The sequence below is a fragment of the Cnephaeus nilssonii genome (genome assembly GCF_951640355.1).
Source record: "Cnephaeus nilssonii genome assembly, chromosome: 5".
Classification (NCBI taxonomy): Eukaryota; Metazoa; Chordata; class Mammalia; order Chiroptera; family Vespertilionidae; genus Cnephaeus; species Cnephaeus nilssonii.
Genome location: NC_137076.1, coordinates 2,429,309 through 2,455,550, shown reverse-complemented (window position 1 = coordinate 2,455,550; position 26,242 = coordinate 2,429,309). Strand labels below are relative to the sequence as shown.

The window sequence follows — 26,242 nt, the reverse complement described above, 5'->3', positions numbered from 1 at the left end:
TGCTGCTGGCTGGGTGCCCGCTGCGGCGCGCGTCTCCAGCTCGCTGGTTTGTTCCCGAGCAGAACGCAGGCTGCCGTGTCACATACTGTCGCACACGGTGACGAGCACTTATGCCCTAGGAGCTGCTATGGAAACGGAGCGTCTAATTCCTCTCTGTTCCCACATTTCCAATTGTCGTGGAGACCTGAAAATCGTGGAAACCAGACCTTTCCCAGGATTTGTGCTGGGTTCCTGGAGGCTGCGGAGTGGGCGGCCTGCGGCCGTGGGCGCCGAGTGCCACCTCCCAGGTGTCTGCCAGGCCCAGAGGAGCTCAGGGGACTTTCGGGACAGACGTTAGACGCTTTCTGGGAGAGAGAGTAGGTCACCGCCACGTTCGCGGTTTCTGAACGAAACCCCACCACTGACTCCACGGGTTCCATTTGCTTCCGGGTCCTCCTCTGCTGGGACCGTGTTGATCCTCCAGTGTTACCCGATGTCTTCCACGCTTCCTGCAGCAGACGCACGCGTGCCTCGCCAGCACGGCAGCATTCGTGGGAACTCTTAACTGTCCTACCGTTTGACCTTGACCCAAAGTCATTTGAAAGCGTAACATGGAAAAGGGCCAGTCACGTGTGCTCGTGCCCGTCCTCGCCTCACCGCCTGTGGCGGGCTCTGAGCCGTGGCAGCCACTCCTGCCTGCCCAGGAGGACAGCGCCGCCCTCTGCCCATGGCCCATCTCTCCCTCAGCTCCAGGCCTGCCCCGTCAGCACGGGAGGAATGTGGTGGCCGCACGTCTCCCGCGTGGTTCACTCTCCGCGTTCCCTGTAGGTTCAGAGACTCGGCGCTCAGGCTCCTCGTGTAGGAACGCTCCCAGAGTGTTTTCCTCCAGGCGGCTCACAGCTCCTCCTCAGGCCTGCGTTGTGCTGCGCTCTGTGCTGCGACACGTACAGGCTCCGCCGGCCACGTTTCTCTTTCCCTGCTCTCTGGCCAGTCAGTTCAGAGGAGGAGGTCCAGCTCGAGTGCTCAGAGGGTGGTGAGGACAGGACACAGCCCGCCCACCGAGTTGGGGGAGTGCAGGTCCACGCTAGGTACCTCTGAAGGTGGCTGGTTAAGGCGCAGCCCCGACTCCTCCAGGCGCTGCGAAGGGTCTGCACCGGGACAAGGCCCAGCTTCCTCTGAAGCTGACGGGAGGAGGGAGGCAACTGCTGTCTGTTTACTGATCGTAAAAAAGACAGGTTTGTTTTTTCTTAATATTCTTAGCATGCTTGTTACTTTTCTATTTTTTTATATTTTTATTGATTTCAGAGAGGAAGGGAGAGGGAGAGAGAAAGAGAAACATCACTGATGAGAGAGAATCATTGTTCGGCTGCCTCCTGCACGCCCCCTACTGGGGATTGAGCCCACAACCCAGGCAAGTGCCCTGACTGGGAACCGAAGGGAACCCTTCAGTCCGCAGGCCAACGCTCTATCCACTGAGCCACACCAGCCAGGGCAAGACTAGGATTATTTTTAAATGACGACTGTGATGCTCAAATAGGGTGACGGCGGTGCGGATCGCTGTAACACCCCGCGGCGTTCACGTACAGTACAGGGTGGACCATGCGGCCGTCCTGGCCAAGGAAACGTGATGAACCTGCAGGGAGTAAGTGACCTGAGAAATGGGAGTGTCTTGGCTGCGCCTCAGAGGGTAACTCGGTGCAGCTTCACACGTCTGGTTTGATGCGGCTCTTTTCAGAGGGAAATACCGGCTTCCACTGAAAGGGCTGCACTTCCCGACAGCCAGGCTCCCGTCGGCTCACGGCACTGCGGCCCCGCCTGGGGCTGGACCCTCCGCACGGCGGGCCTCCCGCGCGACTCAGAAAGTCTCCCCTTGTTTTCAACTAGTCGTTATCACACTTACCTTCAAAGGGTTCCTGTAGTGAATTCTCACCGGCTGGTCCACGTGACAGAGACTTCTTAAATGCCGTCAACACTGGCCGTGCCTGACCCAGGATGCGAGATGGGGAGGAGGTGGCGTGTGTGCTGTGTGCGCAGCGTGCCGTCTGTGCAGAGGTGTGCGTGGGGGACATCGGCACCAAGATGAACCGGTTCTGGGCACCCACGTGCACCGAGCCCTCTGTCCGGGGAAGGCAGAGGGCTGCGTGGCCAGCACAGCTCCCAGGAGCGGCGCTGCTGGGGGTGCCTGCCCCTTGCTGGGCATTCTGTGCGCCGTCTTCAGGGGACCCCATTTCCTCTGGTCTCTTTCGAGATGTTGCACAACATTCATGTTAAATTCTGTGCCCTTCTATTGAAAGAAAAGTTCCCAACAAACTATCTGCCAAAGACAGACCGATGTCTCAAGCTTCTCCAGCGAGGCCCGGCTCCGCTCCCCCGTGTCCCCAGCAGGTCCCACCCGCCCGCTGGGCACGCAGGTCCCACCCACCCGCAGGGCGGTTAGAGAAGACACGTATGGACCTGGGTCCACGTTGAACCCCCATCTTCCTCGGAGCTGGATGCGGCGTGATCTCTGGTGTAACAGCAGGCGGCTTCCCAGGAAGCCCACACCGTGCCCGGTGTGACTGCTGGGAGCTGCTCGGCATCCTCTTTCTGCAGCGCGTGCTTGTCTTCACGCCTTGTGCGTTCAGACTGCCCTGTGGGTTGTGCTCCTCTAGGGATAACGTGGGAAGAAAACGCGTAGAGAGCATAGTGCGAGGAAATGAGCGCTGCTCCTGTTGGCTGACGGCCACACTAAGTTGTCAGGTGGGAGTTTAGGTGAAGAGTTTAGATGACTGCCGATTGCGACCTTCGTCTGTGACCGTTTAGGTCCAAGCTCAGCTGCAGCCTCACGTGCCTGTCTGCAGGCCTCCCTGGCGGCTGCAGCCCTGACGGTGGCGCTCCGTGCCTCCCGCGGGGACAGCGGCCGCTGCAGGGGGGCGTGGAGGGAGCAGGCCCGCTGTCCCAGGGCGTCCTCGGTGACAGCAGCGGGCTCTCCTCTCCCTGTGAAGAGGGAAGGATGTTACAGTCGGGAGAGTGCAGTTGCCCATTTGTGATGAAGACGTCGTTTATGAAGGAGACCCAGACTTCTCATTGTCAGAAATGTGTTGTAAAGCCTGGGTTTCATCAGATGAGTTTTATTGGAGCAAAGGGATGGGGGCTCAGGACGGTGGTCGGTGGCGAGCTTGGCCCCAGAGTGAGTGAGCCGGAGCCCGCGGCAGTGCCGCGTGGAGAGCATGGAGGAGGCACTCACCCGCGCCTGCTCTGTCCGCCGCGGGCACAGCCAGAGCAGCCGGGTCCTGGGCGCCCTCCGGGTCTGGGCCCAGCCTGCGGGGACCATCAGGGACAAGGCTGGGCTCCTCCTGCGTCACCAGCGTCTTCCACGCTGAGGCAACCCCCTTTATTCCCGTGTCGGTATCTGCACGTAGACGCTGCAGGGAGAGCCTTTGCTGCCGGGCTCTAAGGCGTCTCTCTCTGTTTTCTGCGACCCACAGATAAACAGCAGAGCCAACGTGGTAACTAGCCCCAAAGAGAACGCCCCCGCCCCGGCGCTGGTACAGCGACGCCCTGCGTGCTCACTGCTCTGCCATTGCTCTCGTGTGCTGTGTGCAGACGTATACACGCGTTGTGTTGGGCTTTGGCATTGGTTTTGGTTTTGCTTTCTGAGATACGGGCACGTTCATTGTTTCCTTTTCTTTTTGTTAAGGTGGTTGTCAGGCAGCGTGTGGCTAACGTGACGCCTTCATGCCATGGCTGAGCGTGGCCGCTGTGTCTCGCGGTGACGTTTGCATGTGCCCGCGGGCAGGAGAATGCGCTTCGCTGCTCGCGGCGTGGCTGCTGGAGGCTCAGAGGCAGCGCTGGAGCCCAGCGCAGGGCCGGGCCGCTGGCTGCAGACGGCGGCGTGGCGGCCTCCCCTGCCAGATGAAGAGGCGCTGGATTTCCAGTCTGCGCTTTGTCGACTGTCACTGAAAGGTCACTTTCACTTCAACCCAGAGAAGGACGCCCACAGCACAGCCCCGGCCTGCCCATTCTGCCCCCGCAGCCACCACTTCCCAGCAGCACTCTGAATTCCACACCATTTCCCCTGAACTGTTTCCTGTTTGGGTTGATGATTTTCAGAAATGTTCCTGATTTTTTACTGTCCTCTGTGCTATTTTAAATGAATCCAAATGTACTCCACTTACTAGTACATTTAAAGGACGGACAGGTGGAGATGGCGGGTTCCCTCCCTGACCTCAGTGCACGCAAAGGTCCCGCAGGGAGAGGGCGGCCACAGGGGCTCCGAGGCTCCCTGCAGCCAGCCGGGAGGGCGCACACGGCAGGGACTCCCGCTGACCAGGCGCCGTCCACACGGCGCTGACTAGTCTCCACGTGGGAACGTGTCTCCCCTTTCTGGTCGGAAGCAATAGGAAAAACAATCCCATTTTAAAAGAGGGAGAGTGTAAGCACTACTTCCCTTATGGAGAAAGCTGGATTTACAGTGAAGCACGCCTCTGTGCACATGTTACATGTGGTCCATAAAGCGGAAAAGTTAATGTGTTAATGAACCAACCCAGGACTCAACAGCCTTGTGTCTCAAATTACTATGATTTTATGGTTAGTTCTAGAAAGAACCCTTTAAATAAACCTTTTTAGTGTCCTTTAGAATTTTTCACGGACATTTGAAATATGTTCTTTACGATAGTACTTTTTAAAGTGTAGTCCAATGGAGATTTTCCAAGGGTATGTATTTGTGTATTAACTATATTGTCAGCACCATAATCAATCCTGAAAACACTGCAGCTGGAAAGTATCTTCAGAGAGAACTGTACGTCCTCAGAGTCCCGGCGGCCGGCGCCCTTGGCCAGCGCGGGGCAGACGTGGGCAGGCCTCGTGCTGGAGAGGGCCTGGTGCGGGCTGGACAGTGGCTGCCTCTGAGGTCTCCCGCGTCAGAGCCGGTCTGTGTGCCGATGAGTCAGGCCTTTGCACGCTGCTGCCGGGCCGGGCCCAGGCCCCGGAGGCCTTCCATCAGCCCTGCCTCTGCAGCCCTGCCCTAGCTCCATCGCTTCCGCTGCCCCGGGTGCTGCGGGCTGGCTCAGCGCTCTCCTGCTCCGCCAGAGTATACTTACCATGCGAACTGCTCTCTCTCCATTTTGCTCTCACTCAGGAACCCCAAACCACTGTGATCCACAGCCCTGATGGAAACAAGGTACGCAGAGAGGGCAGGGCGGCCTCGTGCTCCCATCACACACCTCATCCCGCACAAAGCGGCTTAGCTGCCGGATGGGGGTAGCCCGCCCGCGCCCACCACGCTTCCTGTGGCCCGACGGACCGAGTGCTGCACCCTCTCTCAGAACAGGCAAAGAATGGCACCCTGAGAGACGCGGGTGCCGTTAGTCACTAAGTCGGTCAGCAGTGTCCTTCTGTCCAGACGACTGTGTCCTCCGCGAGTCCGTCGCTCTTTCCGCCGCCCCCGCCCTCCTCCCCGCCTGTCTCATTGCACTGACCTGTGTCTGCATGGAAGTTAGAATTTCTTGCTGTGTCATTCCTCTGTCTTCAGAGCTTGGGTTGAGGTTTAACGTTGCTTTGAGTTCATTTATTCTGTGGTTATAGGGGTTTTTCTTTGAATTCCCGGTTGGTAGTGTTTTTGTTGTTTGGCATGAGTTTGCAGAGAATAAGGGAGTTCACTTGGGAAACATGTTTTTGTGGAAATACATGCATGTCAGCAGCAGACGTGTGACTGGTTGTGCCGAGAGGAGCCTGTGCGTGTCCGTCCGCACGGCGTCCTCGCTGCGTGGCGGGCTGTGTGCACGCCTGGGGAAGGAGACTTTCTGAGCATGCGCTGGGACCAGCTGGCATCCTCACGCACGGCCGTGTTTCTACGGAGGGAGCAGCGCTTCCTCTCACTTCCACAGGCGAGGCCTGGTCTGTCTGCTCACTGTTAGCAGCAACATTGCAGTCAGAACACACTATCTCTGGTTTAACATCGAGTGAGTCAGTATCAAAATCATTAGCGTAAAAACCATAATGCGCTTCATTCTCTGTTAGGAGGCATATTTGTAGTCATGACACTTAAAATGGTCTAAGGCAGCGATTTCCCACCTTTTCCATCTCTCGGCACCTACGCTGGTTACTAAATCTGCGCGCACAGTGTTTGGCTGCTGTGCTGGCTGTTGTCATTTTCTGTTTCACAGTCTAAGGGGAAAGCAGGCCGTGCCCCTGGCTGAACAGTCAGGCGTTGCATGTTTTCAACGTCCTTGTGGCACGCGGGTGGGAAATCGCTGCCCTCGGTCCCTAACACCCGGAGCTACTGAGGAGTGTCCCACGCGAGCCCAAGGTTTGCAGGGTCGTCAGCCAGGCAAGGCCAGGTGCACGGCCGGGGCCACTCGGTGGCTCTGCGGGTGGGGCTGCTGCATGGCTGCCTGGCTCTGCGGACTTCTGTGTGTAGGCGCCTGCACCTCCTCGCGAGTGGAAGGTGCGCCAGGCCAGGCCCAGAGCAGGAAGACCCTGGCTCTGGGGGGACGGAGACCCTGCACAGCTGATGGGCCTGTCCCTTTGGTTTCCATACTCGCTGTGATCGTTGTATAAATGGGTCACTTTTTTGAATATTGAATCTCTAAAGGGACGCTGGCTGGTGTTTGCAAAAGCCATTCTTCGTCCCTGAGCACACAGCTGCTGAGTGGAAGTTGGTGTCCAGTTGTTTAGTTTCTGGCCATTGGAGTAGAAAGTTGGGTCTTAGGAACGTGAGTTTCTTCGCTGGAACTGCCTTGACGGAGAGTGTGTCAGACACTGTGAGGAGTGGCCTCGGGCGGGCATGGGCCCCGGTGTGCTCCCCAGCTCGGCTGCACTGGGGGCTCACAGAGCAGCTCTGCCTTTCGTTGTCATGACAGCCAGTGCCGCCTCAGAGGTGAGAGAACCTAACTGTCCTCAGTCAGTGACTCGCTGTCACCCCGGTGCTGCCCGCGCGGACGCTCCTGGAAGCACGTGTGCCTCTCAGTGCCTCCTCCCTCCTGGCCCGAGAGGCTCGCTCCCTGCAGGCTGAGACCACGGAAGGACAGGTTGTGCGGCTGTGCTCGTGGGCCACCCCAGCCGGAGAAGGGCTGCTTCCTGATACTAGATGGAGAACACAAATTGTTCTGTTGTAGGTTCCGGCTCGTTAGGCTAATAGAGCCAGGTTCTCACAGACACATAGAGAGAGCACCAGGGGCACTGTGCCCAGACGGTCCTCAATCCTGAAAGGCACGGCCTTAGGCTGTGTGCGCGCATCGCCGCTCGTCCTGCTCCGAGGTGAGGCCGCAGGTGCGCCCCTCCCAGTGTTTGCAGCGTTTGGCATTTCATTTCTGTGAACGCCATAGGATGTGTCTGTCCATTTGCATGTCAGAGATGCACACGCCTGCTGAGGGGTTTGCATGATGTGAGCATCACTCGCCAGTTTCCTAGGAAGAAAATAAGCCAGGCTGTTCATTGTTTGCAACGTGTGTGTTTTCCTCTCCGCAGGAGTCCACAGAGAGTTCCAACACGACGATCGAGGATGAAGATGTGAAAGGTATGAGGAAGCCAGGGGTGGGCGCCCCACTCCGAGCTCCGTGTGTGTCAGAAATCACGTTCGTTTCACATAACCATGCTGTTAGGATCGGGCCTGTCCGAAGACACAGAAATAACCTCCTCTGTGTTAGTGTTCTGTTAGAGTTTTGATTCTATGTACAGATTTTGTCAGGTTTTCCCACACTATATTCTTTTCTGTTTTTTACACTGTAGACAACAGGTGGGTCTTTAGCACATTGTGGTGATGTTAAACTAATAGTGACAGTTTAGAAACGTCATGCCACGTTGTGACTGGACCAGTCAGAAGGAAACACACATGTGCATGTATTGCGTGCACCCAGGAAACCTCCCAGGAAACCATTTCTAGGCAAGGAGGCTCTGACGATGACGTCGGGGGTGTGGAATGGGCGTCGGTGGGATTTGCCTCTGGTGGCCTTCTCATGCGGGGCTTCCTGTCCTTCGCGACGTAGTCTTGACTCCGCAGGGGCAGCTGCCCAGGTTCCGTAGCTGAGCAGGTGTCTTCGCCACACCTGCGCACCATCTCACGCATGTGCACCCCGGAATCAGCCGCCGTCGCCCTGCTCTCTGGTCCGTGGCTGTCTTAGAGCGTTCCCCTGGGTAACCTGGTTTGCATTTGTGTTCTCGTTTTGTACTTCAGTCTCCGTAACTGCCGTTTCCACAGGCCAGTGTCTGCAAGCGGGTCCCAGGCACCGTGGTAACAGTAGGGTGTTCCGAGCAGAAGTGTGACAGGAGGAGTGTAACCCCAGGGGAGTGGGCATCACTTGGTTAACCTTCCCGGAGAGGTCGCTTTCCTGATGGCGAACCGGGGGCTGGGGTGCCAGAGGGGGCATCGCCGAGGCATCAGGGCGGCGGCCTTCCCCGCGGACAGGCTCCCGCTGTAGCCCTTGAGTTTGCGCAGGAGCAGTTGAGGTGAGAGGAGTAAAAGTGAGTCTCAGCCCTGTGCCTCGTCAGCCCCCTCTCCGGGTTACAGGTCTCACTGCCAGACCCGTGTCCTGGAGACCCAAGGTGTGGCAGGAAGCAGAGGGGCGTGGCTGCGGCAAGGCGCTCAGCAGCGGGGCCCCTGGAGTGAGCGATTTCACCGTTGGACCCGGAGCAGCGGAATCTCCATTGTCCGTCCCGTGCAGCCCGTGTCCTGTGGGGCCTGCAGCTGCGCGTGCGGAGAGCAGCCGCGCTTCCTGCCCGTGAGCAGGTCTGGAAGAGACAAGACGTGCTGCGTGAGAATGACCTTGGTGTCCAGATAATTCTAAAACGGAGTAACGTCCACGTCCATTGAAACAGTCCTCTGGGAGCCATTCTGCAAGGTTTCCGTGGCGCTCAGGATGTGCGATTCCTAACAAGACAGCACCGTGTGGAATGCTGGGGTGCACTCCAGTTTTTAGAGAAGACTGTTGAGCACCTACTGTGTGCTGGTTGTGGAGCAGCCGGGAGAGGCTGTGAGGCTCACCTGGGGGGCCCCTCCCCAGGAGTGCCACCTGTCAGGACAGTTCCTGCAGCGCTGTCTGCCCTGGATGGTGGAGGAGGCGGCTCCTCTCCTTGCTCCAACGGCGATGGAGGCCGCTCCCCTGGCCGGGGCTGTGGAGCAGGGTTTGCACTCGTGACAGAGTCACATCGTGTTTGGCACAACAGGCAGACTGCGTGGCGGCGCCCTGGCCGGGGCTGGTCCTCGAGGGCAGGTGCCTCTGGTGGCTGTGTGACCTTCGGAGCAGAGCAGGAGATGGAAGCGCTGTGCTGAGGTTGACCACTCTCGGACTTCAGTTGTGTTTTCTTTAAAAACAAATATAAAAACTCTGTAAAACAATGCCATGTTGCTTAGGTTGTAGTTTACATCCCGAACGCCAGTTCACGCTGACACCTCCCAGACACGTGCCTCCGTCCCCTCCCCTCCTGTCCTGTCTGTGCTGCGCACGGCGTCTGTCCAGCTGCACTGCCCCCAGTGTCAGGTCTCTGCTCTCCTGCATCCGTGTTCCCGCGCCTCACAGACGAGTGAGTCTAACAGGATGCGGTACGACTTCGTGTCTTCAACACTCCTGTCCCCATCGAACAACGTGTCTCCTCAGCTTCGCTTCCACCTACAGCCAGTCTATCAGCAAATCCTCCTGCTTGTCCTTCAAAATACACAGCTCCCACCCGCCCTTGCAGGAGTCTGCTCCAAGGTACCGCCATCTCTTCCCTCCATTTCTAACGTGACATCTCTGCCGTCGACCTCTCCTACATCACCTGCCCGGAGCGTGTGCACGGGCAGCGGTCAGGGTGACACCGGGAGTAGGCCAGGTCACGTCACCTGCCCGGAGCGTGTGCACGGGCAGCGGTCAGGGTGACACCAGGAGTAGGCCAGGTCAGGCGACATTGCTGCCCTGGGTCTGCAGTGGCTGCAAAGCCCCAGGACGGGCCAGAGGCCTCCTGACCCTCCGGCCCCGGCCCAGCCCTGGACAGTCTGCCCCGGCCTCGGGTCACGCAGAGTAAAAAGTGGCTTCAGTAAGTTAACTTTGTTATCTGGAGGGCTCACTGAGCAGGTGACTTGTGGGTATTCCTGAACGCATCTCAAGTAGAAAGGTGGTGGTTTCCAGGCCTTAGAGTTAAGAACGTTACAGTTTTTAAGCCACCTCCAGGGGCCAACATAATGGCAGTGACGCTCCATGTTAACTAACAGGTCGACTTGTGAGGGGGTCCGGCCACTAAGAAGCAACCGCTAGTTGGCGGGAAACTCCCCGCGAGGCTGGGCTCCTGTTAAAGCACCAGAGCGTGAGAACGCCCTGATTTGTAGTTGCTTTTGCTGACGGCGGCCTGGAAGACGGTGAGGCCACAGGCACCCGCTCCTGGGGATTGTGTAGCGATCAGTCACCGTCCTGGCCCAGTCACGAAGTGTCAGTCCGCGCTTGGCAAGGTCGGAGGCATTTTAGGTGCTTCGTTTAAGATTACGATTTCAGAATACTGAGCTGGGCACCAGGGGCTGGAGAGGAGCTGATGAGCTACTGAGCGGCAGGCGCCTTGAGCCACGTAAAGCTCCGCCCTGGCCCAGCCTCTGGCACCCCACGCCTCGCAGCCCCCAGCCGGGCTCTGAGATGGAGAGGCCGCCTTAAACAGCTCCATGTGGGCAGACAGCGAATAGACAGAACTGCTAGCTACGATGACACACCGCAGACAGGCGGGCGGCGCCCTGTGCGGCCTGCCCCCGAATAGGCACACCTTCAGGCAGCGCTCACGTGTTCAGTGTGAGACCCCTGCTCACGCTGGATGAGGGTCCACCTGCAGGCGTGGGCTGGCTCCCTTCCTGGCCGAGTTCATCGCAGACCAGCTGGCTCCTGCGTCAGGTGCACTAGCAAGGAGCTCCCTCCACAGACACCTGGGCCTCTCTGCCCGCCACTGCCTTGAAAGGACTGACTCACCACGCGGTTTATCTCGCTGCGCCTGTGCCAGCTGCTCGCCGGGCCTCCGGCTTCTCGCTGGGCCTCGGCTGCTCCCCGGGCCTCCGGCTTCTTGCTGGGCCTCCGGCGGCGGAGACCCTGTGGCCTCATGTGTGGTGGTCCTGCTGTCCTGAGGCTGCGACAGCTGCGGGTGACTCCTAGGGTGGCCCGGCCACCCCCATACCACAACGGGATGGCATCACTGTGTGCTGGCACGTGATGTCGTCAGAGGTACCTGTGTTCATAGACGGGGTCTCTACCGGCTGTTGGCTCCTGCGCAGGCGTGGACAAGCGCTCCGTCCTGGGCGGGAGGGAGGAAGTGGGCCAGTCCCAGTCAGACCTGTGAACGCCTGTTGTTAAACCCGGACCTTGGAGGCCGACGACGACGTCCTAACGGAAGGGCTTATCGCCACGTGCTGGCCAGAGAGGACGGTCCTGGGCGCCAGCCGGACCGCCAGCAGCAGGGCGGTGGGAGCCGGTCCGTCCTGGGCCTGCTGTGCTGGCACATGCCCATGTGGTCTGGGGAGACAGCTGTGAGCTACTGTGGGGGAACTCCCAGGGTCCATGGAAAATGGGGGGTGTGGGTGAGCGAGGAGGCGCTGGGACGCGCAGAGTCCGCAGGAAGGAGAGCTGTGCTGCCCCTGGATGGTGTGGGGACGTCTGCAGTCGGATGTGAGCAGGAGGCGCTGGAGCCTGGTGGCCGGTTCCTCCTCTGGATAGTCACGGAGTAGCTCCTGGAGATGACTGATCCCGCCAGGGTCCAAGGGAGGCTGCAGTGGGCTGACTTCTCCCCTGCGGCTGCTGGGGTCAGTGTGGGACAGCTCGGCCTTGTCGTCACCGGAGGACTGTGAGGATGGGGCAAGGGAGCTGCAGGGCTCAGGAGAGGGACGTGAGGGGTAGCAACCAGGACACAGGGTGGGTGGAACAGAGCCTGGGAGGCCCCAAGGGTGGAGCCCACGTGGAGGAGGAGCCTGGCCTTGGGCGGGGGGGCCCTGCTCCTGCAAAGGCTCTGCAGCCGTGAGGACGGTGAGGTCCGGGGTTTCAGGGCACCAGAGAGCGGCGGCCTTCAGGGTACAGTCAGGGCCAGAGCCGACTGAGCCACAGAGGGTCACTATGCACGGGTCACGTGGGACAGAGAAGGGTCCGGGAGGCACCGGCTGCGACGCGAGTGAGCGCACACGCGGCCTCGGACAGGACCGGCGGCGTGAGCAGGAGAGTCTCCCGGGTGGGATTCGAGCCAAGCCAGCTGTTAACGTGCAGGCGTGGGCTGGGGCGGCAAGTCCTGTGTGGGGCGGCGTGGACGCCCACTGACGACCATGTGGTCAGTTCCCTGAAGGCCCCTCAGTGCATGGCGGCTCTGGTGGCTTCCTCGTGCGGGAGCGGAGCGGGAGCGCAGTTCCTCAGGTTAAACGCGGGTCGTAGCGCTGTGGCTTGGGCTGAGCATTGACCTATCAACCAGGAGGTCAGGGTTCGGTCCCCGATCAGGGCACATGCCCGGGTTGCGGGCTCCATCCCCAGTGTGGGGCGTGCAAGGGGCAGCCGATCCATGTTTCTCATCACTGATATTTCTCTCTCTCTCCCTTCCTCTCTCTGAAATAAAAGCATTTTTAAGCCTAAAAGTTGAAATAAACCATGGTACTAAACTACGTTTATTTTAATAAAAAATAAGAACAGAGCCCGGGCCGTGGGGCGCTGTGCAGCAAGCAGCAGGGCGTGGCCTCCTGGGGGTGCGCCCTGGGTCCTGGGGGCCCTGAGCGGCGCAGCCCTGACCCGTGGTCCTGAGCGGCTGAGACGGCCGCCCGGGTGGGGCGGAGCCCGGTCGGTGGCCCTGCCGAGCAGTGTCTGCCGGAGGCCTTGTCCACTGCGGCGCCGGAGGGAGGAAGGCCGTGTCGTGGGGGTGGGGGAGGGGTGCCGGGTCCTCGTTCTCACCAGCTTGTCCCTTTGCCTTTAGCTCGGAAGCAGGAGATCATCAAGGTCACAGAGCAGCTGATCGAGGCCATCAACAACGGGGACTTCGAGGCGTACACGTGAGTGCGGGGGGCTGCGTGGCCGGGGCAGTCTGCGGGAGTGCGTCCTCAGAGCCGAGTTCATCTGCATGTAACCCAGGCTCCCGTGTCAGCAGCAGCCTTCCTAGTATTTCAAGGGGTGAAGGACTTCCGGGCCCAGGAATCAGCAGGTGTGTCAGCATTTCAGGAGAAGAGGACTTCGGAGAGGAAGGGGGTTTCTCTGTGGGGGGCGGAAGCAGTCAGCTCCACCCCTACAGGCAAAACAGGGCAGGAAGCACAGAGAGAGGACAAGGGGGCTCAAAACATCCTTGCAGTTCCACAGGGGCGCGGGGGAGAGGGGCGCAGGGCTGAGGGGTGCAGGGAGAGGGATGTGGGGAGAGGGGTACAGGGAGAGGGGCGCGGGGCAGAGGGCCGTGGGGCTGAGGGGTACAGGCTTGAGGGGTGCGGGGAGAGGGGTGCAGGCTTGAGGGGCGCGGGGAGAGGGGTGCAGGCCTGAGGGGCGCGGGGAGAGGGGTGCAGGGAGAGGGGTGCAGGGCAGAGGGGTGCGGGGGGAGGGGTGTAGGGAGAGGGGCATGGGGAGAGGGGTGTCTGTGATGTCAGGCAGCCTCCACCTTCAGCAGCCCCGCTTGACTGTGAGGTGAAAACTGGTCTCAGCTCCCTCTGCCCCAGCTGGTGCCTCGCAGGCGAGAGGGCCTGACTGGTTGGGGCGGCCTCGGTGGAGCAGAGGGAGTGGCCCCGTGAGGCGATGACTGGCCTGGCTGCCTGAACAGGAAGCGGAGGCAGGCAGCAACCAGAGGGTAGCGAGCCGGAAGCTCCCTGGCGGTGCTGAGGGTGAGGGCCGCCGCTGGCTGGAGCGCTTGGCCGTGGCGTGCGTGCGGTTGGAGGAGAGGGTTAGGCAGTCCCGTCACTTCAGGCCGAGGACTGCCGACGAACATGTCACGTGGCCCTGGGCTTTGAATCTGAAACACGGACAAGACCACGAACCAGGATGTGTATTGAAGCCGTGTTCATAACAGAATTGGAAGCACCTCTGTGTCCACCGTCACGGGCGCCAAGAGGGTCCGTGGTGCATCGCACGCTGCAGACGTGGCAGACAGATGGTGGCGCTGACGGCGCACACAGTCACTGAAGGTCAAGCGGGATGTGAGCGTGTTTCCAGACGAGTCCAGCGGCATCAGCATAACGGAGAGAAAACGCGAGATTGTTTTTAAAAAGGAAAACTAGGTTGCTTTTGGGAGAACAAATTGGGGATTCCCACTTCTTCCCGCATTTGATGTGATGAGAAGTTATTTCCTTCATCATCGGCTACAATGGGCGGCACATGTAGACAGACGCGGGTGACAGCGTGAGTCTGAATCCAGGCCAGCACTGCTCCCCAGGTTACATGTGTGCTAGTGCAGACACGTACATATGTGTTTGCTCTCCAGGTTACATGTGTGCTGGTGCAGACATGCACATACGTGTTTGTGTGGACTGCTCCCCAGGTTACGTGTGTGCTAGTGCAGACATGCACATGTGTGTTTGTGTGGGCTGTTCCCCAGATTACATGTGTGTGCTAGTGCAGGCATGTGCATATGAGTTTGCGGCATCAGCTCCGGAATGTGGCCTCGGAGTGACCTCGGAAGAAGGGACGGGGAGGTGTGGGATAAACAGGACACCTGCCCCCTCTCTCCTGCTGGTAGGCCTGTCACACCAGGTGACCCTCCGGACAGAGCCGCTTCCTGCTCAGGCTCCATGTGCACGCATGTCCCCTGTGGAACAGAAGTATGCTCTCTCTTGGGGCACAGCCAGGCAGAAGTGGCAAACGGGGCTCCCTGGTTCTCCGTTTGAAGGGCGTTTTAAGCGAGGCACTTCCTTGGAATCCCCTCAGGTCCGCGCGGCAGGCCCAGGGACAGCCCCACCCCTCTCTCGCGAGCCGCCTGCCCGAGACCTGGTCCAGAGCACGCCCCCACAGGCCATGTGCAGCTTCCTGAGCCGCGTTTTAACGCAGAGTGGTTACAGGAGGGACACGTATGTACATACGTGCACGAGAGAACAGATGAACAGGTTTTCGGATGGATTGAGTCTTGATGGCTGGCTGAGGGGTTGTCATAGCGAGCGATCTCAGTGAGTCCATGCCGGTGGGAGAGGAAAGCTCGGTTCCCCAATGCTGACAGCCACATCATCTCTGGAGGTGCCCTAGCCCCGCACAAGCCTGTGGTTACCATGGGAACACTGTGCTTCCCGTGGCTCCTTAGAAAGAGGCTGTATGTGTTTGGCGTTGAGCTTGACACCACCAGCCCACCGGAGCCTCAGGCAAAGCCCAAACCCCCCCCCCACGCCCCTTCCAGGCTTTCTGACCACAGAGCAACCACTGTGATGTTTCATTTTAAAACTACGTCCACGGCTGTTCTTACACTCACTCCCGCGTCCTACGAACGGCGCTTTCAGAACCATAGTGCGTTTGCCTTGTGACGCTTGTATTTCTGTTGGGCAGTGAAAACGTCCTCCCTCCCCAGTGGGGACTTGCCCTATGGAATCTGGGTGCCGACCCAGCAGAACACGAATTAGTCCAGAACCCTTCCGTAGCGGCTTCCGTCTCCCGTGTGAACGTCCACTAATTCTTCACGCCCAGAGTTTATGTCACGTCCTGGGATGCCCACTGATCCGGGACTGCCTCCCCGCGTGCCCCCGGGGACTTCTGCACACCCAGCGATGCTCCTGTCAGACCACCATCGTCCCCAGACTCACTGCGTTTCACAGCTCTGCCGGTGCTCACTGCCTGCCCCCCACACTCCAGGAAAACTGCCCAGACGTAAAAGCCCGGCTCCAACTCCTTCCTCTCCTAAGTCTGTCCGTCTTGTGTGCAAGTGACCTGGTTATTGAGACTCTGCTTACTACTCTGCCAGGTTCATTGTTGTGTTCTAATTGCTTGTTTCGGAGAATATCTGCCACATGAGAGGTGTTAAAAGAAAACCCGTTGGCTTTCTCTGAAGACGTATTTAAAACGGTGCCGTGCTTTGTTGAATCGGATTTCTAGGATTAAAAAGAAAACTGTGTGTGCATTTGAACCGCTCATTAACTTCATGTTGAAAGTTAAATAAATTTAAGCAGAAGATGACTAAGCTTGCGAACATTGCCAGGAAGTGTGGGATGTGACAACTGCTTTCACGGCGATCAGAACATAGAAGTGTGTCGCGATGGAGAAGGTGTAAAAGGTAGCCCAAACGTGGTTCCTTTCAGAGCCAGAGTGGGCTTGGTGGGCTCGGACAGCATTCACACACAATAACTCAGAGCTGGAGCACCTGGGAGGCCTCGGACGCACCTGACGCTAACACAGGAGGAGCTTGTAAAAGCTGCCGTCTGCTGGACCCGGTGCCAGCCTGCCCGTCACGTGGGGTCTGCCCCTCCCCCTCCCCCTCCCCCTCCCCCTCCCCCACCTCCCCAGGCAAGGTTGGGCAGGGGTTACAGTTTTGTGTTTTAGACTCTTGGTCACGGACTTGGGCGGACCAGAATGGATATGTGTGAAACAACAAGGTACAGGAATTCTTTCGTTACTTTTCATTGTTTTTTCCTTACAGAAAAATCTGTGACCCGGGCCTCACTGCTTTTGAGCCGGAAGCTCTGGGCAACTTGGTAGAAGGGATGGACTTCCATCGGTTCTACTTTGAAAACGGTACCGTCATCCTACCTCCATGGCATGCCTTTTCCCGCTGCTCTTGGAATTTCTCCCCAGTTTGCAGCTTCTTTGGCTCTTTGATGCAATGAGTATTTTCAATATTTCAAATTGAAAAAATTGACAGGGTTGCCTGGCTGGTGTGGCTCAGTAGATTGAGAGTCATCCCATGTACCAAGAGGTCATGGTTTGACTCCTGGTCAGGGCACATGCTCAAGTTCCAGGCTCAGTCCCCAGTGTGGAGGCAGCCAGTGGATATTGATGTTTCTCTCTCATCAATGTTTCTCTCTCTCCTTCTCTCTCCCCCTCCCTCCCTCTCTCAAAATCAATAAAAACATTAAAAAGTTGACAGGGTTGAAAGTGTTAGTGTGTTTTGAAAAATACCAGGTTTTGTATAAAAAGTAATGCTGATTGAATACACCCATACAAGCCCCAGTAAAGGTGTGATATAGGCAGCAAAGTGAGTTCCCCAAAAATGCGTTATTTCAAGTTTTCATAAAACATTGTTCATATGAAAAGGCGAAGAAGCCTGCAGTCCAGAGAGCGGCCAGCCCACCCGGTGCTCCCGTCAGAGCGAAGGCGAGTGGCCGTGAGGCCGCAGGCCCGCGCTCAGGTGAAGGTTTTATGGCCTCCGAGGCCTCGCTTCCGAGCAAGTGACGAAGAAGCGCCTGCAGAAGAGCTCGCGCCCTCCCCGCCTCCCCGCCGTGGGCGGGCTCTGTGCGGACTGAGGGAGGACAGGCCGCCGCAGGGCCTCAGCGGGTGCTTTCAGTGCTGTGGAGGGAACGCATCTGCGGGCAGACAAGGTGACTGTGTGGTCACTGGCTTCGCCAAGCTTCCGAGGTGGCCTCACCTCTGCCCCAGCTCCAGGGGAGGGAGCGGGGGCTGGCCTGCGACGCCTGCCTGACCAGCACACTCCGCACAGTGCCCTCCATGCCCGCCGACCTCCGAGGCGGCACCGCTGGCCTGGCGCCAGCTCACACATCCCCTCCGAGGGCGGGAGCAGGTTTGCCCAAGAGTCAGATGGCTCCACCTGCTGGGGGCCTACGGACCTCCACGCCTTAGTCCTCCCGTCAGCACCGAGGCTGCAGCCGGCGGGCTGCACCGCCAGCTCAGGCCTGGGCTTCTCGCTGGGTGGCAGCTGGCCTGGCCTGGGCGGGCGTGCTGAGCAAGGGCCTCAGGCTGGGGGACACCAACCAGGCCTCTTCGTCGGAGACAGCAGCCTCCGTGCCTGTTCCACAGCCTCCTGCCCCACACACGGCACCACCAGGACACACAAGGCCCGGAGCCTGCCCTGCCTGTGTCCCGGCAGCACTGCCTGGGGCCGAGAGGAATAGAACTGGCCCTGCTGCTCTCCACGAAGCGTCCGCTGAGTCGGAGGACGGAGTGGCCTTCGCTCGCTGATCCCGCTGAAGGGCCTGGTGTGGTTTCTGTACGTGGGCTGAGAGCTCTTTCCTCTCCTCTGCAGCTCTGTCCAAAAGCAGCAAGCCCGTCCACACGATCCTCCTGAACCCGCACGTGCACCTGCTGGGCGAGGACGCGGCCTGCATCGCCTACATCCGGCTCACCCAGTACACGGACGGCGGCGGGAGGCCCAGGACCATGCAGTCAGAGGAGACGCGCGTGTGGCACCGCCGGGACGGGAAGTGGCAGAATGTGCACTTCCATCGCTCGGGGTCCCCCACGGTGCCCACCAAGTAAGTGTCCCCACGGTGCCCACCGAGTAAGTGTCCCCCGCGGTGCCCACCGAGTAAGTGTCCCCCGCGGTGCCCACCGAGTAAGTGTCCCCCGCGGTGCCCACCGAGTAAGTGTCCCCCGCGGTGCCCACCGAGTAAGTGTCCCCCGCGGTGCCCACCGAGTAAGTGTCCCCCGCGGTGCCCACCGAGTAAGTGTCCCCCGCGGTGCCCACCGAGTAAGTGTCCCCCGCGGTGCCCACCGAGTAAGTGTCCCCCGCGGTGCCCACCGAGTAAGTGTCCCCCGCGGTGCCCACCGAGTAAGAGTCCCCCGCGGTGCCCACCGAGTAAGAGTCCCGGCCGCCAGGCTATCACTCAGCCACTGCTCCTAGAGGGCATCACACGTGGGAGTGGGTGTAATCCATGCGTCCGGTGTGGGCTGACCGGCTGCAGCGTCTCCCTGTAGGGCCAGGTGGGAACTAGGGTGCCTCTCGGGCTGGGCTGTCAGCACCAATCACGGTCCGTGTGAGAGGACGGCATGTCTGACTTCACTGACATACGGGCAGTGGGAGGGCCGTGGGGGAATATCCGGGGCTTTCTAAAGCGTCAGTGTAACCTCAGGTGCCTCAGCCCACAGGCCACCCACCAGCTGGTCACAGACATCACTCACTCACTTGTTACTTTATCTTTTTTATTAAGTTGATTGGGGTGACATTCAACATGAACTTACAGGTCTCAGGTGTGGGTTTCTGTGTGACAAGATCGGTGCATTGCACCCTGCGCCCACCACCCACAGGGACATTTCTCCTGTCACCTCATATTAGGGCCCCTCCTCCCCCCAGCCTCTTCCCTCTGGCAACCAGCACACTGTTCGTGCTGTCTGTGTTCACGAGTTTCAGTTTTATAGCCCACGTATGAGTGAAGTCATATGGCTCTTAGCCTTTTCTGGCTGATGCATTTCACCCAGCATAATGTTCTCAAGGTCCCTCCATGGCGCTGTTTCGTCCTACCTTGTGGCTGAGTATATTCCATTGTGTTATGGACCACGTCTTCTGTATCCGGTCCTCTATCGCGGGACACTTTGGTTGTTTCCATGTCTTGGCCACGTGAATAATGCTGCAAGGAACACAGGGGGGCATATATCTTTGTGATACATGATTTCGAGTTTTTTTGTGTGTATATACCCAGAGAGGGATTGCTGGGTGGTATGGTAGCTCTATTCTTAATTTTCTGAGGAATCGCTAGACTGCTTTCCATAGTGGCTGTACCGTCTATATTCCCACCAGCAGGGAATGAGGGTTCCCTTTTCTCCACAGCCTCTCCAACACTTGTCATTGCTTGTCTTGTTGATAATGGCCACTCTAACAGGTGTGAGGTGGTATCTCATTGTAGTTTTGATTTGCGTTTTCCTAATTGCCAATGAGGTTGAATATCTTTTAATATACTAGTGGTCCGGTGCACAAAATTCATGCACAGGAGGGGAGGGGTTCCCTCAGCCCAGCCTGCACCCTCTCCCATTGGGGACCCCTTGGGGGATGTCCAACTGCCGGTTTAGGCCCGATCCCACGGGCCTAAACCGGCAGTCGGACATCCCTCTCGCAATCTGGGACCACTGGCTCCTAACCGCTCACCTGCCTGCCTGCCTGATTGCCCCTAACCCCTCTGCCTGCCTGCCTGACCGCCCCTAACCTCTCTGCCTGCCTGCCTGATCGACCCTAACTGCCCTCCCCTGCCGGCTTGATCTCACCCCCAACTGCCCTCTCTGCCTTGGCCCCCACCACCATGGCTTTGTCTGGAAGGAAGTCAGACGTCTGGAAGATGTCCTGTTGACCCAGTCTAATTAGCATATTACCCTTTTATTAGTATAGATAGATTATATAGGATAGGATTGCTTAAATGGGGGAAAGCCTTTTTCAGCAGGAGGAGATGCTCTTGGCAGACAAAAACACATAATCCCTATCTGTGGACTGATAGCCATATGCACTATGCTGCCAAACCGGTCATTAAAAAATTGAACCGCTTTCTTATACCTTACACCAAACAGCTATTTCCCTTAAAACCCCTCCTCAGCCCCCACCTTAGGTTCTGCCTTCACAGTTCACCCAGATTAGGTTCTGATTGGTTAGTTTCTATGCCAGTCAGCGTCAAAAGCTCCGCCTCCTAAGCAGCCATTGGCTCCTCACTTCACCCAGATTTGGTTCTGATTGGTCAGTTTCTATGCCAGTCAGTGTCTCTGGGCCTATCTCCAGGCCTGATCAGAGAGGTGGGGCTGATCAGCAGCCCCTCCGTGGAGGCCCGGAGAGAAAGAGAGGCACAGCTGCTGGCCAGGCCTGGAGAGAAAGAGAGAGGCAGGTGCTGATCAACAGCTGCCACTGAGGCTACAGATCACACCCTGCTTCTCTCCCTGGGCCTCTCTCCGGGCCTGATCCGCAGCCCCCTCGGCAGTCAGTGCTGGGTCGCCGCACCCTCAGCAGCAGCAGTCAGTGCTGGGTCGCCACGGCAACCCAGCACTGACTACAGGACTGACTCCGGTTGGTTGAGCCTTCAGTCGTTACGTTACAGACCCTGGGTTTTTATATATTAGGATTGGATATGTCTTCTTAGGGGAGGTTTGTTTTCAGGTCCTCTGCCCACTTTTTGATTGGGTAGTTTGTTTGTTTGGTGTTGTTTTATGAGTTCTTTATATTTTGATCAAACCTTTGTGGGAGTACTGTTTGCAAATATCTCCCATCTGGTTGGCTGCCTCTTTTTTTTGTCGTCAGTTACTTCTTCTGTGCAGCTTTTTAGATTGATATAGTCCCATTCATTTGTTTTTGCATTTACTTCCCTGGCCTTTGGGGTCAAGTTCATAAAATGTTCTCTACAATCAAGGTCCATACATTTGGTACCTATATTTTCATCTGTGTAACTTATTGTTTCAGGTTTTATATTTAGGTCTTTGATCCATTTTGAATTAATTTTTTAATGTTTTTACTTATTTCAGAGAGAAGAAGGGAGAGGGAGAGAGAGACAGAAACCTCAATGATGAGAGAGAATCATTGATTGGCTGCCTCACACACACACCCCTCCCCCACCAGGGAATGAGCCTGCAACTCTGGCATGTGCCCTGACTGGGAGTCAAACCAGGCATGACTTCCTGGTTCATGGGACTTCCTGGTTCATGGGTCAACCTGGGCCAGACAAGCCAGGCTTGAATTAACTTTTGTACATGGGGACAAACTGCAATTCAGTTTCATTCGTTTGCATGTGGCTTTCCAGTTTTCCCAGCACCATTTATTGAAGAGACCATCTTTACTCCATTGTGTTTCTGGCTGCTTTGTTGAAAATTATCTGCCCATATACCTGTGGTTTTATATCTGGGCTGGCTATTCTGTTCCATTGGTCTGTGTGTCTGTTTCTCAGCCAATGCCATGCTTTTTGATTATGTAACTCTGTAGTATAATTTGAAGTCAGGTAGCTGATACCTCCAGCTCCTTTCTTTTTTCTCAGGGTTGCTTTGGCTGTTCAGGGACTTTTGTAGTTCCATACAAATCTGATGATTTCTTGTTCTATTTCTTTAAGAAATGACATTGGGATTTTGACGAGGAATGCACTAAATCTGCATATTGCTTTGGGTAATATGGCCATTTTAACTAGTTGATTCTTCCAACCATTGAGCACGGATTATTTTTCCATTGTGCTGTGTCTTTTTTAATCTCTCTTAATAATGCTTTGTAATTTTTGGTACGTAAGTCTTTCATGTTCTTTATTAAGTTTATTCCTAGGTATTCTTTTGGTTGCAATTGCAAAAGGAATTGTTTTGTTTTTGTTCCATTTCTTTTTCTGAAGTTTTGTTATTAGTGTATAGGAAGGCAGTGGGTTTTGCACATTGATTTTGTATCCTGCAACTTGACTGTGTTTGTTTATTGTTTCTAGTTTTCTGTGGAGTCTTTAGGGTTTTCTCTGTACAGCATCATGTCGTCCGCAAAAAGGCAGTGGGCGGAGCTCGGGGGCACGGAGGAGGCCATGCAGTGCTTGGGCACTGGCTGTGGGTAGAGGGGCTGGTGGGAACAGGGCTGATGAGAAGCGAGAGGGTGTCTCTGTGCAGCTGTGTCCCCTCCTCATCTCAGCCGGTCCTCTCGCCAGGTTCACCCCTTAATGTCTGGGGGGGTGGAGGGGGGCAGTGAAGGTCACACAGCGGACATTCACCTCACCCCAGAGACTCGTCCAGAGCTCTTGGCTCGGAACCACAGGTGGCCAGGCCCCGTCCAGACCTCGCCAGGTGCATGGGGCTGGAGCTGGGCTTGTCAAAGCGCGTCCACAGGGAGAAACGAGAAGTGGACATTCAGTCTAAAGACCGTGCTGTGCACAAGGAATGTCACAATCATGAGAAACCCATTTTGGGTGTTTTTTACCCCAAAGAGGGACAGGACAGATGGCCCGTCCACGTGCAGGGGGCAGCGTCCTGCAGGCGAGGCTCCCGGTCCTGGTGTCCCAGAGCCGCCGTGCTCGTGGCCAGGAGGCTGAGCACAGCCTCTCTCACCAGCACTCCCGTCCCTCGGGAGGCGCCTCCCAGCGGCCAGCCGTCTCAGGCTCACAGCTCCCCGTGTCCTGTGAGCAGCACCGGCCTCGGCCGGACCAGGGCGCCCAGAGCTGCGTGGCTGCTCCCGAGGTTTTCTCCGCGTGACACGCCGTGGGAAGCGAGGCCTTTGGGCATCGGTGGCAGCACAGCCTCCTGCAGGCCTGGCCGCCTGGGCTTCCCGCCCCGGGGCCTCGGGCGGGAGTCACTCAGTCACGCAGACAGGCCTCCAGCCCGCTCCGGGGCCTTGGTGCCCTCCTGGCTCCGAGAGGCTGAGCTGCTCCGCCCACGCCTCAGCCCCCTGAAGCTGCCCTGAAATCCGTGCCTCAGCTGCTGCTGTTGGTCCTTCTCTGAACCCGGACGGGGAGGGCTCAGGGGCGCCTCCCTGTCGGCGTGGCCCCCCGGGTGTGGGAGTGGGACAGGAGCCGGGGTGGCTGCGTCGCTGTTTCCCCGGGGCCTGCTCCCTCCTCACTGGCTGCTCCCTGTGTGCTCGGAGCCCGGCCCGTCACCCGCAGCTCAGCACCGCGTGGACAGACGGGCAGACGACTGACGGACTCCCGTGAGTGTGGTCTCTGGGAGCACGGTGTTGATAGCACCTCAGCCCGGGGTTCAGCTCACGGAGCACCGCACAGCAGTTGGAGGCTGCGGTCTAACTTCTCCCCTTCCTCCTGGCAGCTAAGCACCCGTGCCACATCGGCCTCGTGTCTCAGGCACCGGACGGGACCGGGCCCTGGTGCCTGCGTGAGGCGAGAAGGCGGCCCGTGCCTGTGCCGCGTCTCGTCCTCGGCCTGCTGTCCGTGTGTACCCTGCGGACAGCTGCACCACAGGAGGCCGCCGTTCCGCCCGAGGACCGCCTGCTCCTCGTGTCTGTTCCTGCCAAGACGCAGCGGCCCCCGCTGTCCCCAGGACGGCGTGCACGCGAAATGTACATTTTTAAACTTTGCTGTCCTCTGTTTGGGCTTGTTTAACAAAAAGGGCAAGACCACGTGTTCCCTAGCGTGTCCCGGCGAAGTGGCGCTGCCCCGAGGGTGCGGCGCTGTGCCATTGGGGGTCGGACCCATGTGGGTCGAGTGTGATCGCGGGGGAGGCGGGCACTGCCGGGACCGCTGGGCTGCCTTTTTGTCCCTCAGATCTGCTCTGGTTTCTCTCATTTTCCCCATTTCTAACTTTTTCCCATCCTCCTCTTCGCTTCCTCTGTCTGGTGTGTGAGAAGTGGGTGTGTGTAAACAAAGGAAAATGGAGCCCAGGCCTCAGGCCCCGCCCGCGGCTGCACACCTTCGGGGTGTACGGGGTGCGGTGGGGGTAGGGTTGTGATTTGCTTGGAGTGGGGACCGGGAGGCGGCCCGGCCAGGCCTGTGGCCGGAAGCCCCGGGAGGGCCGCCCGAGCGGTCTCGTCCTCACAGCGCTTTGAACTTGGGGGTGACTGCGCTTCTCGGGGTCTCAGCCACACCCTGAGGAGGCCTCCCTCCCGGGCCAGGGGCAGGGCTGGTGTGGGTCCCGCCCCGCTGCCCCGCTGTCCCAGTGTCTGTGCCGCCCGCGTGCATGCCCCCGCGTGGCTCCCTGCACCGCCCGCTCCCCTCCCAGCAGGAGCAGAGCCAGCAGCCGCTCCGCCGCCCAGCCCCCGCGTGTCCAGCCCCCGCGTGTCCAGCCCCCACGTGTCCTCCGGGGTGTGCGGGAGGCACCGCCCTCCGGCCCGCCACGCCTGCACCGTGCATACATTCAAAGTGAACGCCTCGAGCCTGTGAAGTGGCAGCTCCTCCTCCGTGCCCCTCCCTCCTGTGACGCGGCTGCACACGGACACGTGTGCTTACAGGAGCACGTGGGCGCTCGGCGCCGCTGGGAAGCACCGCAGCTGCCACAGGCCCTGCACACGACTCGCCGTGACGGCGAGGGCGACCGACATATTTAAGAGTTAATAAATCTGTGACTTCTGCTGGCAGCGTGTCCGCCTCCCTCCTTAGGAACGGCTGCTGCGCCGTGGCACCGTCCCCACTGCGGGCCGGCAGCGTGACTTTGTCCCGACAGGAGGTGCTGGGAGCAGAGCGTTCACCCCGCTCAGGGCCTGGTTACCGAGGGGCACCCCTGTGTGTTCCAGACCATTCTCCCCTTCAGCCCAGGGCTCCCCTCCTGTGGACTCCAGGCCCCCGCTCCCCGGGAGCATGGGGAGTCAGGCTGGAGCTGCATGTGGCCCGCAGGGGGGGCAACCCGGGTGGGGGGGCAGCTGGGAGTGGGGAGGGAAGGGCAGCTGAGGGGGGAGGGGGAGGAGAGGGCAGCCAAGGGGGGGGGGAGGGGAGGGGAGGGCGGTGCACCCTCGTGGAGCCCTGGGCCCGTGGGGAACGGAGCTGCAGGAGGCCAGGCCGCCCGGCGCTGGCTGGAGCAGCACCTCCTCTGCTCGGTCCCAGAGTGAGAAGAGAGCAGGCCTGAGCGTGAGGCTCTGAGCAGGGGCGCGGGCCGGGCGCTCTGGGACGAGGCGCTGTGACCGCCCTGTGCTTGGACGGGCCGTGAGGGAGAAACCCAGAGTCTGGGGAAGGTCCGCGGGGCCTCCGAGGGCTGCGGCCTGGATGACCTCGGGGACCTGGGCGCACAGCCCCGCGGCCTCCCCGCCCTCAGCTTCTGCAGACCCCGCGAGGCGGTGCTCCCTGCGGGCCCTCCAGAGGGCGGGATTATGTTGATTAAATTTTGACAAAATCGAAAGCCACAGAAACGAGCGCCAAGCACAGCCCGGTTGTAAGGCCCGTCTCGGGGCGTGTCCACCTCAGGGACTTCTCCCCAGTCCGAGCCCTGAGTGGGAGACCTGTCCGAGCTGTCGCTGGTCTCCGTGGCGACAGTCAGCCTGCAGGGCTCCTGGCGCTCCACCCGCACAGGTGTCGCGGCCGGCGTGCCGGGGACTCACCGAGAGGCACACCGGCCGCTGCCAGGCGCAGAGGTCGGGCCCACCGCACTGGGCTCTGCTCCGTGGTGGCCTCAATGCTTCCCCCCCTCACCTGCCAGCCCAGGCTCCACCACCGCTGGTTCCCGGCCTCCCGCAGCCAGGCAGGCTTCCCCTCTTCGCCCCACGCCCCTCCCCCTCCTCACCTCGCTGAGACCCCACTTTCCCGCAGGCCCGGCACCCAGGAGCTCAGGACCAACTCTGTGGGGAACCTCCAGGGCGCCTGTGCGTCGCTGCGGCCAGGAGAGCTGGAAGCCCGCCCCCCCGCCCCCCCCCCACCCCGGAGGGCAGTGCCCACGCGCCCCAGGCAGGTGGGAACGGAGCTCGGGCGGGACAGCTGTCACGTCACCCCATCCCCACGAGGGCCCCTGAAGCCAGAACTGGTCCCTCCCTCCGGTGCCTCTGCCCAGCGTGGAACCCCAGGCTTCTCTTCGGGGCTCCCCGCTCCCCCAGCACAGGGAGAAGCTCTTGGAGCGGCTCGGGAGCCTGTGCTTCCGTGGAGGGTGTCTCCCCCTCACCGCCG

At 59.1% G+C, this 26,242-nt stretch overlaps 1 protein-coding gene across 3 annotated transcripts in view; it reads left to right on the top strand.

Annotated features, from left to right (window-relative positions):
* Positions 1 to 24,727, top strand: part of CAMK2D (calcium/calmodulin dependent protein kinase II delta) — a 159,061-nt gene extending 134,334 nt beyond the window's left edge. The window contains exons 14-20 of one of the 3 annotated variants that reach the window (XM_079771813.1): positions 3,447 to 3,506; positions 5,099 to 5,140; positions 7,429 to 7,477; positions 12,853 to 12,928; positions 16,468 to 16,562; positions 18,028 to 18,256; positions 23,466 to 24,727. In XM_079771813.1, the coding sequence (XP_079627939.1) occupies positions 3,447 to 3,506; positions 5,099 to 5,140; positions 7,429 to 7,477; positions 12,853 to 12,928; positions 16,468 to 16,562; positions 18,028 to 18,256; positions 23,466 to 23,469 (555 nt within the window). In that variant the 3' untranslated portion in view covers positions 23,470 to 24,727. The remainder of the gene's footprint in view (positions 1 to 3,446; positions 3,507 to 5,098; positions 5,141 to 7,428; positions 7,478 to 12,852; positions 12,929 to 16,467; positions 16,563 to 18,027; positions 18,257 to 23,465) is intronic. The other 2 variants (XM_079771814.1, XM_079771815.1) reach the window with 2 other exon arrangements.
* Positions 24,728 to 26,242: the final 1,515 nt, after the last annotated feature.